General features: G+C 42.7%; 1 protein-coding gene across 4 annotated transcripts in view; it reads right to left on the minus strand.

Annotated features, from left to right (window-relative positions):
• rnf220a (ring finger protein 220a) overlaps nucleotides 1-17,395 on the minus strand; it is a 161,698-nt gene that overhangs the window by 20,206 nt on the left and 124,097 nt on the right. For 3 of the 4 annotated variants that reach the window (XM_005740251.2, XM_005740252.2, XM_005740250.2), the window contains exons 4-8: nucleotides 14,307-14,358; nucleotides 10,691-10,786; nucleotides 7,377-7,419; nucleotides 4,633-4,757; nucleotides 3,108-3,237 (exon numbers count right to left, since the gene is read on the minus strand). In XM_005740251.2, the coding sequence (XP_005740308.1) occupies nucleotides 3,108-3,237; nucleotides 4,633-4,757; nucleotides 7,377-7,419; nucleotides 10,691-10,786; nucleotides 14,307-14,358 (446 nt within the window). The remainder of the gene's footprint in view (nucleotides 1-3,107; nucleotides 3,238-4,632; nucleotides 4,758-7,376; nucleotides 7,420-10,690; nucleotides 10,787-14,306; nucleotides 14,359-17,395) is intronic. The other variant, XM_013912704.1, reaches the window with a different exon arrangement.

The following is a 17,395-nucleotide window of genomic DNA, read 5'->3' on the forward strand; positions in this document are numbered from 1 at the left end:
CCCCCGAAAGACAGGAATAAAGAAAAGTGGGACCCACAAATAATAACATATGGGGGAAACACAGAACATTTACATGTTGTATTTGAAAGCAATTAAAAGAAACATCTACAGATATTCATGGCATGATTATCTGGGTTGACACCCAATGAAGTCAGAGTCAGTCAACTAATCCCAGCGAGCCAAAAGCTTAGACTTCGGCTGCTGTACACACCAGGTTTTAAAGACTTTTTTTCTTCTCTTGGATCTGTGTGATCTTGATAAAAGGGGAATCGAATCATGAAAAGCTACTCTCAGTATTCCAAGAATAAATTAAGAAGCTGGATCGGAGCTGCTGCCCCAAGTGGGGCATCTTGGGGTTCACCAGTGAGGGGACTGGGACATTAGCAGACAGACTGGGGCTACAGTGATGCAGACACTGCATCAGTTCATCGTTGCTGAGCGTAAAAGCAAAGCTGACCGGTAGCAGTCAATGTACGTCCCTACTGTCACCTATGATCGCCAGCTTTGGTAGTGACTGAAAGAACAAGATCACCGATACAAGCTGCGGAAGCTTCAGAGCTTCCTCTGAAAGTTGCCTGGCCTTTCCCTTATACACAGGGTGAGGAGTTCAGTCGTGAGAGAAGGGCTCCCCCACACTGAAGCCAGCAGTGGTGGTCAGGCATCTGACTTGGATGCCTCCTGTGTGAAGTGTTCCAGGCATGTCCCACCAGTAAGAGGCCCGATGGCAGACCCAGAAACCCCTTGGTGTTACACCAGATAAGCCGGAGGAGGTAGCTGATGGATGGGATCTGTGCATTTCTGCTTAGGCTGCCGATCCAGTGACCAGGTCCAGATAAGCGTACATGACTAAATGTTACCTGAAGAGACAACATTTTCTCCCATCTTTCCTAAAATTTCCATATTGAAATCCTAAATGATGAGGAAGCCAGGCAAAAGAAGATCAAGACCTTCTCAAATTCAGCTTGGAAGTTTTGAAAAAAACAGAACATCTTCAAATACCTCCATCTTTGGAGAAAGAACTATTATATTATATTTTATATTATAAAACATTAAATAACAGGGAAAATGCATTTCTACTAAACCACACACCCTTACAAGTAAACCTTTTATTGTAAACTGCAAACTTAAAGTTGTACCTTACCCATAAAACAGACAGACAGTCTACTAGACAGATAAAGAAATCCCTGTCTGTGCTATATGGGTCCTTTCAACCTTGCTAAGCTGGTGCGAGACAGAGGGAAGTCTTCCCTCACACTGGGTTGAATCATAAACGGATCTTGTTCGATTTTTTTTCTCCCCCTTCCTCCCTCCCTTAAAAGCTCCTGTTCCCTCTGCCTTTCTTCCTTGTGCTCTGAAAGGGAGGAAAGGATGGTGGCACTTCACAGAGGAATAGGCCCTCTCTTCATCTCGCCAGCTGAGGAGGCCCCCCTGCAACATCTCTATAGCCGTTTAGTCAGCCGCTGGCTCTCAAGAGCCCGCTGGACTCAGCAGTGTGTGTTAGAACCACTTTAGAGCTTTCAAGACTAAATCCACCTTCTAAGCTTTCTGCCGAGTGTGTGCGTGTGTTTCAAGTTTCTCTCCCCAGGCCACCTCGGTTATCTGTGTCACATCACAAGGTGCCCTATTAGAGTGTGGCAGAAGGGTCCTGTGTCTGCTCGCTTTAACGACGTGAAAGCGAGATGGACGGATGGAAGGAGCGTCAGGGAGATGGATGGACGGGTAGGGAAACCACCTCCCACCCTGTGAGCTGCACTTTGTCGCGGTTTAGTTGAGACTTCGACATTGATCTCTCTCCTCTCTTCTCTCAGCAAGGGGAGGGAGGCAGGTGAGGCTCAGCGTGTGTGTGTTTAACAATGTATCGAACAGGGAGAGGGGGAGGCCAACGGGCAGCAGGACAGATGAAAGAAGAAGCTGAGCCAAGAAAGTTTGAATGAGCCTCTTAGAAGCAACGACGAGTCTTTGGATCCACCTGGGAAAATCCTGATGAGTCGCGTTTCTCTTCTTCCTGTTTCACACATAAACACAACTGAGGCCACTATGGGGCATCTATGTGGAACACAACCATCAATCAGTTTTTCCCTCCACTTACCAAGTTTAGGGCTGCAGAGGGGATGGAGCCTATCCCAGCAGTTATAGCCTGAGAGGCGGGATACACCCTACACCCTAACCCGTTGACGCCATCCAGCCCCACGCACGGGGCGATCGATCCACAGTAACTCGTTAACGGAAATTTGCCACGTTAATGCAGTTATGGCGTTAACGTCATTTTAACGAGATTAACACTGACAGCACTAATATTTAGTAAATAAAAGCAATCAATGAAGCGCCTTACACCTATGCTGTGACTGCCTGTGAAAGGCCTCACTCCATAACTTTGTCAACACTTGATCCTTGAAGTATTTTAAAAAATTGTGTGAAAAAGCAGAGAGAAAAAGACATAATTAAGATAAAAAAAACAATTTATGGAAGCAGGAGGACAGAAAAAAGTGATGGAGAGCTATAGTGGGAGCACTGAAGGTGTGTGGTGTCACACTCATATTCCCCAGTGACCAGCGCTCCCATCTAGTTCTATAATTGCATTTCTGGGCGCACACACAGGAGCACACCACGTTGACCAGCGGGTCAATTGCCCAGCTAAATGTGTTTTCCTTCCCCCTCGCCAAGAGGGCCTTGTAGGGCCGAGCCAAGCTCAACCGGGCTGACCCCAGGCCAGCCAGCGCTGCCACTGGACCGCTGGCAGCATTACAGCTCCCGTGGCTGCATTCACCGCCGAGTCTCTCAGCCTGACAGTGCTTGCGCTGCACATGAGCACAGTGAATGATGGATGAGCAGGGAAACAAAGCTGGAGACAGAGAGGAGAGGACAAACAGTGCTGACCCAAACTGCTGTGACTGGAAGCGACCCTGAAATCGTGACGGGTCGTTCAGTGTTCCAGCAAGCGGCTGGCTAGACATCTACATCATGGTGCGGCACACACACACCGCCACCGCTGAACAAACTGCTTATCCAGAGGATGCGCAAACAGCCGGCCTTGAGTGAGTGTAAGTGTGAAATAAGAAGCAGTGCTGAATAATGCGAGTTGTGCGTGTCTGTGTATGTGTGTGTACCTCTGAAGCCTCCCTCCAGCAAAGCCGTAGCTCTGATCCTCTTCTGTCCCGCCCACTCGTACTCCTCAAAGCCCCGCCCATTTTCTCCGTCCATGTCAGCAGAGTCATCGTCGCCTAACGCTCCCTCGCGCTGACGCACAAAAACAGACATGGACACGTTTTAATCACAGATAGTGCTGTGTACAGATCAGTGTGGAACAGCTCAGCACCACTTAGCGACTTCAACAGTACGCTGCTTCCTCTCTTAAAGTTAAGGGTCGGTGGATAACAGGCCAGATCTCCCCAGCATGCTTTACCTGAGCTGTACCACACAGACCAGATGCTGCTTATCTAAATCATGTGGTCAAAGTTTTAGACCACATTTAGACGTTTAGCTTAGTCAGCAGATTTGTTTCGTTGTTCCTGTTGTTCAACAACTATGATAATGAATAATTAATTCTTTAACCACATCTTCGGGTGCACAGTTACAGACACAGCTGGTACAGTACCGGGATAAACAAAGCATGCTAGTGGAGAGAAAAGAAAAAAAAACAACGTAATAGTGTCTCTACTTAGTGTAATGGACAGCCATCAGTGAGGTGAGATACAGGAGGAGTAGTGAGTAGGTTTTTTCTCTAGTCTACTCTAGGAAAGAATGTTTAGAATCTACAGGAGAGAAGGAGTGATGTGATCTGTGGCAGGAAAAGATAACACTACTGAGAATTTAAAGAAAACCAGATTGTCCTTAATTTGATTTGTGTTCAAATAAGAGTAACATGTAAGTGCACAGGAGTCAACCACATCATACCAGATAAACTGCTTGTAACAACTGATGCTTGAATACTTATCAGAATTAAAAGGTCTAAACATAGTTTCCTGTAGATTTAGATCGTAGCTGTAGTGATAGTCGTGGTTTGCGTGTGCGCACCCAAACTTTTCTGAAGGAACTATTAATAATACTATAAAAAGAAATCCTCTGCAAATCTAAGTAGGATGACTTATAGTTAACACTCATGTAATACAACACAGTGCATTTCTCGTGCTGTGGTTGGGTCCAGCTGTCCAGACAGCCACGACTAATATCGAGGACTGCACAACTTTGACATAGCCAGTTGGCCCACGGTTAGGGAAGATAAGGCCAGGGCTGCTGGTTAACAGTGGCTGAACTTTCAAAATAAAGAAATTTTGCACTACTAAAATATTGAAGTATTTGCTTGGACAGGCTAAAAATAAGTTGCCATATTACACACATGTATACCTAGAAGTCCTATCAAAGTAAGGTCTGTTATACTTAAACCACTGGACTGTTTTTCTGAATGCTTTGGTTATTCAGGCAGTTAATCCAATATGATGTGACTGCAACACCACCATGTAAAGGAGGTTAAGAGGCAGTAGGGGTGGCAGGGGAAGAACAGTTGCTACCGGTTGGTTTCTGCACTACTGGACTGACGTGACATCTACAAGAATTAGAGAAGTGATTGGAAGGGAAGGGCTGACAGGCTGTCCGACCAGCAGTAGGCAGGGTTCAGGGCCCAGATTGTACTACCTGGATCAGGCATTGTTCCACATGTCTACTCATCTCCTCCTCGCTCCCAGCCAATGGGGCGCTGCACAGCGGACATACCTGGCCCCCTTCCTCAGGCTTCCTCCTCTTCATCTTCCCTATACGGGCTGGAAAAGCACAGAGAGAGAGAAAAGGAAGGTACATGGTTTAAATTAAGTAAGCTTCCGCGAATGTTTCTGAGGATAACATCACTGTTTTGGGGAGAGATCTCAGGAATTTTGTGTCAGATGATTCTTAACAAGCCTGACCAGTATGACAGTTCTTTACAAGCCAACAGGAGTTTCAAAGGAAGCTTGTGTGTCTGCCATGTGTTAATATGTGACACTCTAAATCTCCTTCCTACTCACTATAGCTATGAGACTTGCTTCCATCCTTTTGCTTCCTTCCTTTTCCTGCCCTTCCCTCCTGTCCCTTCTCCCCCCACCCCCCTACCACACACGCACATTTAATTAGAAATTTAACAGAGCAGAACAGCCGTCATTGCACCCCGAGTCTCTGTCGTTTTTTCTTAACTGCAAATGGCGCGCGGGGACATTAATTTTTAGCTGGCTGGGAAAAGAAAGGAAGCCAAGAGGGACTGTGGGGCGAGGCGTGGAGGGAGAGGAGCGGGACACGAGGCAATACGCCATAACTGCAGGGGGAGAAGATGAGGGAGGGTTAAAATGTGAGACGGCCTCCTCCTCCTTACTATTTCTCCCCTGACGCTAATTGAGAGGAGCATTGTTAAATCGAGAGGGGAAAAGACTGCTAATTAGGTCTGGCAGGGCTCCCTGCCTCCCCCAACTCCCACCTTTTGTACCCCACGTGATTCCTGGTTCCACGTGAGGGCGAAGGGCACATTCTAAACTAAGCCTTCACTGACACTTGTCATAGACTTGGACTAAAAATAAAAAGAAAGGAGGTGTTTCATGATCTGCATTAAGTTTGGAAACCAAGACGGTAAGCATATTACCGGCCACTGTGTTAGGTACACCTGTTCATCTGCTTGTTAACGCAACTATATATATTGGCCAATCACGTGGCACCAACTCAATGCATTTAGGCATGTTGACCTGGTCGAACGATCCGCTAAGTTCAAACTGAGTATCAGGATGAGGAAGAAAGGTGATTTAAGTGATTCTGAACATGGCAGGGCTGCTGTGATCATTTCAGAAACTGAAATGACTGAACTAATCTGCTGGGCATTTCCAACCATACGGAAACCATTCTGTTAAGAAAACAGTCTGAAAACGAGTAAATATTTAGTGAGCGGAGCTTCTCTGGGTGAAAATTCTTCATTGATGCCAGAGATCAGAGGACAGTGGCCAGACTTTGACCCCCTTAGTACTAGAATGTTTCCAGTGCCTTTCTGAATCTATTCTGCAAAGAATTAAGGCATAGAGCAAAAGACTAACGCAAAAGAGGGCCAACCTGCTACAAGGAAGGTGTGCCTAATAAAGTGGCCAGCGACTGTATATCAACAGATACCCTCCATGTTGTTCAAATATGTTCCAAGTATATTATATATATATATGTTTACCTAGAATGAAAACAACAGTTGTTGGTAAAAGCTAGCTTACTTTCTAAGTGCTAACAAACCAACCATCAAAGCCAGCTTATCTGGAGAGTTATTCAGCCACACAGTCCCACAGCAACCAGCACGAATATTCAGTGACCTTGATGATCCCAGACCAAATAATGTGCCTGAAATTTCCCACTAATATATTCATTAGTATACTAATGTGCTTAAATTTTAATGGCTAACCCAAAAAGATAATCAGTTTTATAAAACCAGAATCACTGCTCAGTGGAACAGTAGGACATTCTGAAACGTTCTTTCCATTTTAGTGATGATGTAATGCATTTTATTTTAAACAATGTAAATATAGTTAACTTGTGTTTTGCAAACAGATTAAGGACATATGTAACCAGTTACATGGCTCAGAAAGCACCGGTTGCAAGCTTTGAAAAAAAATCTTTGAAACGACTTTTTTTCGTCTTTGAGAATTCCATAAAATTCCCTCAGAGCAGCATTAAGTTGCATTTAACAGCCTTCTGGGAATGTAGCGGTAAACATAAAAAGCCCAAAGTGACGCTTTTAAGAGCTGAAAAGAGCTTCTCCCATAGGGACAAGATGCATTTGGCATATTAAAAGAAAGAAGGCATTCTGTAGTACATTTATCAAGACACCGAGTGGACGCGTTTAACACAAAGAGCCCACGGAAAATTCCTAATGCAAAAAGCATCCCAGTAAAATCCCCGGATGCCCCTTCTGGAACACCTCTAGTCTTCGCAGTCAAAGAAAAAAACTTGAGAGCCAATTAAAATACACAAAAATATCACAAGTTCCTTTAAATGAAAGAACACACCTGCCATAAGTGATTAAACAACAGGTAATTGATGATATCACACAGCACAGCAGAGAACAGCTCTTCTGATGTTACACTGCTACAGTAACACACGTCATCATTTATTTATGATCACTTACTTTCATTTTCATTTCATCACTCACTTCTGTATTAACTTTTTATTCGGCTGTGTGACTTTACAGCTATGAGATCAATTTTTACTTTATTTGACGCTCATCAATAACATCCACGTAAATCGGTATGATTGCTCAGGACCAATAAGAAGTCCCAGCACTGTAATTAAGTCTCAATAAGGGCATTCACGTCAAGTATATCAATCCAGGGTTATATCATATATATAGTTAGAGATATTAAATCACTAAAGAGTTGTGTACATACCATTCAATCTCGTTTGCCTGTTTGCCCGAACTCGTAAAAATGTCTGCAAGCAGAGAGGGGGAAAAAAAGACAGAGCAAACATTCATTAGATGATGAGGAAACATTATAATATGCTTACAAGCACTAATATAACTGCTTATAATGGGATTGCTTTGGATGCTGAGAGCACTGTAAACAATCCTACGTACTTCTCTCTTGTTTTCCACTTCCTCCATGCCTGCTAGCTTTCTGCTAGCTCCGTGTACAGCCGCTAAAACTCTGTCTGCGAGGTGCCACACGGAGCCTCCACACACCGAACATCAGTGCAAACTAAGCGCTCTGTCTACATATTCACACGGATGGAAAAGGATTGAAAGTGGCGCCCGTTTCGGCAAATATTGCTCATGTTCGACGCCATGTTGGCTTGTTTTGATCATGTGACCGCGCTGGAAACGGAAGTCAGGAAACGTCACCCGTCGTTTCGCATCTCGGCCGCTAGGGAGAAGCAACGAGGTTCATTACGCCTCACCCATTGAGAAAGTTGGTGATTTACATGCAGGCCAAGGACAGGCAGCTGCTTTTCTTTATATAAGCTGCTAGAAAAGAGTGAGACAAGTGTGAAGATAGTGTTTGAGAGTTTTTAAAGTCTGGAGTTAGTGAAACTTAGGGGCTTTAATGTTAGCAAATGTAATTAAATTGTCAAAAGTAACAACTTGGTCTCCTGACTGCCTCAGTCCACTATATTTGATATTTATTATATTATCAGAGTGCTAATACTGATGCATTGGCAGGTGATGTTAACAGTTTTATTACTTGAGTCACTGCAACTTTTATCATTATATAAATTTACATTTTGATATTTCTTTTTTATAATATACACATTTTTATAACATGCAAACTCAAATAACGGAACTGTATCTCCCTTTTGTATGTGAAGGCAACATCTAAAAGTATTTAAGGCACTTGAGTGAATAAACTCGGTTATTGCCATCAGTGGGAGAAATGATAAATCGTACATTTATCTGAGTGAACCTGAAACTTTTGAGGTCCTAGCTGGGTCATGTTGCCTCTAGTAAATTCCTTGCTCCATTAAAAATAATAGTCTTAGCAATAAAAGTACAGCATTGTGAAATTAAATAAGTGATGATTTCTCTATCAAGTCTACTTCAGTCTCCTGCAGAATGTCTGGCTCAGGTCTACTGGGGTTCAAACCCACATGGCCTGCATGTCTTTAACTGTATGCTGACTAAAGCACTCGCAGTTATGGATACCCTCTCTTTGACAGGACAGCAGTGAACAAGCAGAGGTTCAGTCCTCACCGACAGCCCGTACTCTGTCAACGGGAGTCATCAAGCAGCCAGGCCTTCACCTTCTTCTCGCTGCTTCTCTCCCCTCCCCGCCAACACTTGAGTTATAGGCCTACTTGCGGCGCATCGCCTCTGCTACCGTATCATTATGATACACTCAGCCAATGCTGCAGATAGGTCAGGTTTTTAGAAGAAGCGGAGAGGCAGAGTGAGTCCACCTGACAGGCAGAGAGGAGGTGGCAAAGTCTGCCATTATGCTTTATTTTCAGGGTGCTAAAAAGAGTCACCATTGACTTAATCATTTGTATAATATAAGGTGATTTCAGCAGTTTCACTTAATGAGAAAATCTCCTTTATTGCTATAAGGTCTTTATGAGCTGTGTCATCCTCAACGTATGGATGTTACGTCTGCATGGACTTAATAGTTCTTATTTTATGGTGTCGGGGGGGAAGCCCACTTAACCCTGAGATACATCATGGCTGGAGGAATTACTCGAACAAACTTTGATGAATTTAAGAGATAAAAGCAGTCATGGTGACATTTGAGATTTAAGCAGATTGGCCTGTTAGTCAACTTAACTGCTGAGGAGGCATAAAAACCCAAATCTGCCATAATGTTCAGCTGTACTGTGATATGTCATAGTTACAGAAATTCACTTGATTTGCTGGATTGTTAATAAAGACACACAAAAAAAAAATGCTGAGAAAGTGGTTTGCTTTTTTTTTGTCTACAATTAATTCTAACATCAGTGAAAGTATAGAATTAGAGTCTGGAGGTGGCGCAAACCCTGATGGGTTGTCTTATTCAGGTCTAAGGTCCTTATCTATTTGTTTATGTATTTTTTAAGCAGTATATTGTCACAGTGGGTCAGCTGCACTGTTAACCAGTCATCACAGAGTCTACTGGGCCAGGGGTCCTATAGAAGTCGATGTCAGAAAGGCGCATTAGTCTGCTCATAATAACTCATTATATATAAATGAAAAATATTTTTGTGCAGTTTTGGGCACTCATACATGAACTATTAGAGCCTGACCAGTAAAGGATTTTTAAGACTGATAGCGATACCAATATCCCATATTCCCATAAAAGCTGAAATTTTTTTCAGACACACAAAACATGAAACTGAATCGACTAACATGTTTCATATATTGTTGTTTATTTATTTATTTATCCGCACTCTCCTGGGCTCTGCTTGGATCAGCTGGTTGTCGTGTCAGCTGGTTCACTCTCTGGTGGACAAACTCTCTGGTGCAATCTCAACTACTTTTCTTCATTTATAAATGCTGATACCGAACAGTTGCTGATAAATCGGAAAATTATTAACATCATCAAATACATGAAAAAAAAATAGTCACACTTCAAGTCTCAAAGATCTGATCATTTAAGCTTTCATAAAGCCTCGTTTGCAAAATATTGTCTAAAAATGTTTATCATATTCTTTCTATTTACTTTTCAATTGCGCATAACGAAATCATCACAGATCATGCAACAATTGCCAGATGCACGATTTTTCGGCTAGTGCTTGAATGTAGCACACCTTTGTGGATCTGTATGGAGCAAATACATGAGCCATCTGCACACACTTTTAATCTGTATAATGAAATAAATGTCACAAATATTTTAGACATACACAGGAAATGTTTTTGAGAAAGATTTTTTCAAAGAAAAAAAAGTTTAATATTTAGCGAGCTTGTGTTTAAATTGCTTGGTATTTGTGTTTATACCGAAACACTCCTTTGTAACTGAAATGAAACATTTTTTTTCCGCATACGCCATGTACCTCTATTTTGATACTAATTCCCTCCATATATTAGCCTACAGCCTTGATGCTGTACAATGATATGGAGCTGATAAGCTGTAATGAACACATCTACATGTCACACATTCATATGTGTGACAGGATGCATTACACTTGAACAAAGCCAAAATATCCTAAATTAATAGCAATCAGGAAAATCTGATAACTCTCTCAAGCTGCCCTTGTTTGTGTGTGTGTGTATGTGTGTGTGTGCCCATGTGTGTGTGACCTGGTATCTGTCGGAGTGGTGGGCATCCTCTGACGACAGGGGCGAGACCACAGGAGACTCTCCCTCACGCTTGATGTGCACCGACAGCAGCATGGACTAGAAAGACACAGAGGAATAAAAAAGTCTTTTCTATGCAGATGATCTTTCTACGTTACTGCCTCTGGGACCATAAGCACCATGAGCACCGAACTTGTCCTTGGTTGACAGCTGCTGCATGGAAATAATCGATAAACACAAGAGTAACGCTGTTCCACGATAAATTCAGACCTCAGGATATAAAGTATTTAATTTCACTGTTGTAGAGCTAACACTCAAGCATGCCGGGGGTGAAGTGAATTTATTTGAGTGGTTGTGAGCTCTGGGCAATTTATGCCAACACTCTGAAATTGGAGTTGACATGACAATCAAAATATAAAAAGTGGAAGAAGTTCATTAGCAGAAGCAGTTAAAATGAAATCACTGAACTAAGCTGAATATTCAGCTGAGGTTCAAGCACTCAGTGTGGCTGACAAATTGAGCTGAAAGTGTGAGTTCCAGTGACAGAAAGCAGTTCAAGTGTATAAACTGAAGTCAATTAAAAGCAGAAGCAATGAAATAATTTGTAGGAGAAAAGAAGGAGGTGAAGTTTCATAGGTGTGAGACCTGAAAAGACCTGAAGCATCAGCAGGTACGCAAAGACGCTTTTGTCTCTATGAAAGCAGATAAAGTGCAGACGTAGCACAGCCTGACTCAGTTTAACGTGCTCGGTTCAAAACTACTACTGCTGACTGTGAAACTGTGGAAGAAGTAAAACATTACATTCTGAAATTCATGTCACTATTGCAACACATCTGTTAGACAGGAAAAGGAAAAGAAGCCAGAGTGAATCCTTACCCTTGGAAAATTTCAAGAGTGTTATTGCCACAAATGCTGAGAGCGACATGTCATTGATGACGACTGTAACCCGCCTGACTTTGTCTATAAAATCCCTTCCACTGATTAGAGTTAATGTTTATGGGACGTTAAGAGGAGTTAGGGAAGAATGAGAGATTGGAAAGAGAGGATTGGGAGAAGGGGGGAAGGCGAGGGAAGGGTAAATATCCGAAAAGGAGGAGTTTAACTGTCTGACATTACGGGATGCTGCCTGTCCATAAATCTGTCCCACAACACTTTGCTCACATGCTCTCTCTTTCCCTGGAATAGACACACACATATAAAACAATATCCTCTTCTAACCCACTCTGCGGCAAAAAGAGTCCAGGGAATTCCACTGAGGAATGAGGAACAGGAAGGTAAAAGAAAGATGTGGAAAAGAGTGAATGGTAGAAGGGGGAAAAAAAGCAATATCACTTTTTTACAAGGCTTAGCTCTGACAGAGTCGTAGCTCTGTGTGTGTGTGTGTGTGTGTGTACTTGTTTTTTCATGTGTTCCTGTGCCTTATTTTACAAGGCAGCTATGAAATATTTGTATTTACAGTCGTCTCCTATTAATCAAGTGGAAAGGGGCAGAGCAGAGGCTTAAGTGCTTGACAGCAGTAATCTAATAATAATATGTGAGAAATGACCAACCTCCAGTGCTGCCACAGTAAATTGGACATTATGCATGGTGCTTTTATGCTTGTGTGTGTGTGTGTGTGGTCTTTTCTCCTTTTATCCAGGTTTTAAAAGGTCAGGAATCATTTACCTGAGGCCTTCTGGGAATATGCTTAAGTTTTATCATTACAATATGACATTTAACGGTATTCTATACAGAAATTATGAATGAAGATCTCCCTGAAAATCTGGTCTTTTAAACCAACCAATTAAATCAACACGTGAAAAAAGGGTCTGTTCCTAACAAAAGTTGTGCTTAAGGCTACAGTTAGGTGAGTCACTGGAAATGTCAGAATGTCAGAAACATGCATTGTGTAAATGATAACATATTTATTTATTTGTTTGGGAAAAGGACTTAAATTTGCTCAAATGCACACTGGGTGGTGCAGCATCTCACAAATTTATGTCCGGTCCGACACATATCTCACATTTCCCCCTCACTTTAGCTTAGCAAGTGGGCACAGTACCACATGAGTAGATGTGTCGGGGTTAATCTCCGGTTTAACGCAGCTGGGTGATGCATACCAAGCTGGGAACGACAACAACAGGCCCGTGTGCTTCAGACTGGCCTTCTCCATTCTCCGTGGCCTGCAGCTGAATACTAAACAACATCAGTGTGATGCGCAGTCACGGCTGGAAGAGAAGGCCAGCACTCACCCCTCAACCCGGCATTGTCTGCCTCTCTCAAGTACAAGCCCACCCACAGTGCTGCGAGCACTGCTCTAAGCCCGGGTCAGCACCCAAAGGTGTAAGGGAATGAAAGCGAATAACCCGAATTGTATATTCTTTTGCAATCCAAGTGCACATCTTCCTGCAGTGGCCTATAAGACTTTGACCTGGTATTTAGTCAGCGGCTAAAACAAATGTGGAGATAATGAAGGAACTTGATGACTTTAGGGATCTTTAGGAAACACAAATCCAGAATACACCGCAGACCGACATAAATGATTTACCAGAGCACCAAACGCCTGATGAAGGATGAATTAATATATCCTACTTTTATAAACTGTTGACACCCTGTTAATAGGAGAGTTCACACTATAAAGGTCTGGAAACCGATATTTCAGCAGTACATTGGACACTGGCTTATACGGACAGGGTGAATACAGTAATCCACTATAATTTGTTTAATGCAACCCTGCGTAACCCCTGCCAAGCCACAACAATGAACACAGTGCCACAATCAGGCAGTTTGGATGATTTCTCCGATATGAGAAAAAATTTCTTTCCTTTTCTTCTCCTACATATGGTACAGACATGGCAGATGGCCGCCCCTCCATGAGCCTGGTTCTGCTGGAGGGTTCTTCCTGTTAAAATGGAGTTTTTCCTTCTCACTATCGCCAAGTGCTTACTCAGAGGGAGTCGTCTGATTGCTGGTACTTTCCCTGTATTATTGTAGCGTCTTTACCTTACAATATAAAGCACCTTGAGGGTACTGTTGTTGTGATATGGTGCCATTTAAGTAAAATTGAATTGAGCTGAACTGTATAGTCATTACAGCGCTCACATGTTGTGAGTAGAGTCGGAGTATTATATTGGGTCTTTTGACAATACGAGATGTCAGAAGTCTTTTAAAAGAGGCCTCAGCCAGATGAAGACACAGAAACAGTAAGAAAAGGCTTCCTGATGGGATCATAAATTCGTCTTCTTGCAGTTTGATCTCTTCTGTCTTTTTTTCTGCTTGCATTCTCTCTCTGACTCTCTAATTGGAACAATCACAGTACAGTGCCTCCTGGTCCTGCTGCCCGTTAGACAAGGGAGACTGGCGCTGGTTTGTATAAGATGTAAGACAGTCCAGCTGATTTCCCCTTAGTGCAGCAGAGAGGAACAGAAACTGAGTAACAACTCTGGTAGCTGGATGGTAAAGAAAGTACGCTGCACTACTGAAAAGTAGGTATAATACTTTGAAATCTAACCTTGTCTAATCCTGCATCTTCCTCTTGTTTTTAGCTTACATGAATATGTATATGGTTCCATCTAAATACAATTTATTATCTCCTACACACAGTACACAGTGTTGCTTTAAACACTGAGCGTGGGCTCACCTTCGGGGTTCCTGGAGTGGCCGCTCCATCCTTGGATGACGGGTTCTTACTGCTGCAGAGAAAGAAGAGAAAAAGGAAATCAGTGAGATCACATGACGTACTGTGATCCTGAGTGGATTCTGGTTACGTTCTGACTCCCTGCACACACTAACACACAACTAATATCTGTGAATTTCACCTGCGACTCACTTGCAAATCAGTTTATCAGACTCTTGATAATGTTTTCATTCACTTTCATCCATCACTCTTCTATTCTCATCGACCCTTTATGATGACTTATAAATCAGCAGCGCACTCAGTTCACTTGGCTGCTTTCACTCATCATGTTCATACACAGAAGCAGGCAATAAGATGATTAACAGTGGTTTGACTTGTCAGCATATAAATATTATAAGGACAAAGGTGCCCAAAGCTGGGGTTAGTTGCATACCAAATAAATGCTTTTATTCTTCAAATACAGACACATTACTTTATTTTGATCCCCCCCCCCCTCACATTTACGGACCCCTCTGCTCTCAATTGATTTTTCTCATTTTGTTTTTTATTGCCCACTTTTTCTTCTCTTCTTCCCCCGCCTTGTTGTCTACCTTCCCCATCATTCTCGCCCATCTGCTGCCTCTGCCATCCTCTGTCTCTCAGACTTTCACCCAAACACAGAGATAAATTTCTCCGAGCTTCACAAATCCTTGCGACAAGCCTGACGTTGACGAAGCGAGACAGGATTGTCATGTTTGCTTTGAGACCCTGTTAGCTCACCAGACCCTCTTGGACACACACACACGAACAGATTCAAACAAACGGTGGCAGACCACAAAGGGAAGGGAGCCTAAAACTGAATTGAGCACAACCTCTAATCTGACAGCATGCCCTGGTAGACAAGGAATTTCCTTTTTCAATGGATGGATGGGTGGGTAATAAGAATAAGAAGCCTTATTTATATGTCACTTATCTGAAGTGAAGAATTTACAAAGTGATGCACAAGGAGGAGTAAGAGCAAGACAAGGGCAATATAAGAGCGGTGAAATATAATGCAGAGCTGCACAGAGGAAGCTAGGAGTGGGGAGGGTGATGGACGTGTCAAAGTGCAGTGGAAGTATTTGTTCCTATAAAGGACGTGTGAAGCAGGGTGTAGTTCTTTTTATATATATCCTAAAAAATGATTCTGTGCACAGCAGCACTCGGTGTATCACTGTCAGCGTATCTAAAGAGGAACCCGGCTAACTTTACACATAAAGCCTGGTTTATGTGTAAACCACATAAACCAGGCTTTTTTCATTTTTTTTTTCATTTTTCAATCAAATTAAAACAAGATTCCTTGAATTATATTGATCCGACACACATAAAAAAGTGTGTTTCAGCCTGCTTTCTGTGTTTCAGCTCTTTTGCTCTTTCCTGATGAGATTATGGCCTCAGTTGGGAGTTTCAGTTCACACTGAATACATCGTTACGTTGTGATGTTTTGTAAATGTAAGTCCTAAAACATATTCAATCAGGTGATCAACAAGCCTCTAGTTGATAATTGTGCAGTCACTCCTGGTTTCTCAGCCAGATCACATTGAACACCAAAAATGGCACTCAGATTAAGGCTTTAGCAACAGAATGCTGCTAAACAATTGGTGATGCCTCAGAGGCCATTTACATCTTTTACATACAGTCTATGCTTCAACAGAGCTCTTTGTGGGAGGCTTCTGTGATTGGAAACATTTGCATCCTTGAGTTCCCTAACCTCACCAGCAGGGCTGGTATCTGCTCCTTTATGCAAGCAGGAACAGGATGAGCACTGTCAGACCCTTACAGGTTGTGATTCATGTATAAAAGCATGTGGAGGCCATGCAAACCAAGGAATATCACTTTGAGTTGCTGAAATTAAATTTCAGCAAACTCAGTTTTTCTCTTAGATTTTTGAGGTGTTGTTCTCTGTAGGTTGATCATTTCCAACTCCATCAAATAATATGTCATCCTTTGGTTCCTGGCACATTATCCAGTCCATATCAGTATGGATATATCCATCCTGATTTTTTCCCGTTGAGATCTGATGAGTCTTCCTAGTTGTTTTTTTTTTAGCAGTGTATATAATTAAACTAAAATACAACAATGCAAGGATTTGAACTTGAAATGTACTCCAATTTACTTTGAAATATTTGTGCTATACAATGTCACAAGAAAAGAAATAGGGTTAGTGAGTAGTTAGTTATTAGTTGTTATTTTCTCTCATGTCTGATTATTTTTGTTCGGAGATGACTTAGTTGCATACCTAGAAAGTACGCCTGTGGTTCGGTGTGCAGGATGGGTGTTTGCTTATGTATATATTCTATGTCTCTGTTGATGGTGAATCTGTATGTAGAAACCTGCCATTACCTGTGGATGTGCATATGCACCTGCATGTTGTTTTGCAACTGTGTGTGTAACCACAGAACAGCAGGCCACACCTCCGCCAACAAAGAGAATAAACATGGGTGACACAGTCAAGCTGCCGTGAAATGCAGGGGAATCTGCCAACACCCCACCACCAGCACACTCACAAACACACACCTTTCTTACCCCCTTTTCTATCTTTGTCTCTGTCATCTCTCTCTCCTTCTCCCTCTATCGCTCTTTTATTCATTACCTGGAACCTCTGCAGAGGCATCAACAATAACAGCCAACTCTACCTGCTTGTTGACAGTGTCAAACAGCGACAAGAGAAGGAGGGAGACAGAGAGAGGGGAAGAGAGCGAGAGAGGACAGCAGTTGCATGCCTGCCACGATAGGAGAAAATTGCCACGGTGACAGAGGGGGTGATAGAGAGATGAAAGAGGAGTTGGGGTAGCTGGGGGGGATGAAATGTGAGGTGAGAGAAATGTGGTGAGAGAGAACGAGCGGGCAACATAAAGAGAGACATCGTGCGAGGGAAAGATGAAAGGAGACAGAAAACTAGAGAAAGGAAGAGAGGGAGTGATGGGAGAGTTGGTGTGCTGCCGCTTCTTCTCAGCGCTTTGCACACATCTGCGTGCCCAGTTCTATGAATTTTTGATAGCGAGGGTTATAGGGCTGGAAATTCCAGCTGGCTGCCATGTCAAAGCGAGGAGAAGAGTGAGGAAATGAGCAGC

This window comes from Pundamilia nyererei, unplaced genomic scaffold (assembly GCF_000239375.1).
Source record: "Pundamilia nyererei isolate P.nyererei 1_Seehausen unplaced genomic scaffold, PunNye1.0 scaffold00098, whole genome shotgun sequence".
Classification (NCBI taxonomy): Eukaryota; Metazoa; Chordata; class Actinopteri; order Cichliformes; family Cichlidae; genus Pundamilia; species Pundamilia nyererei.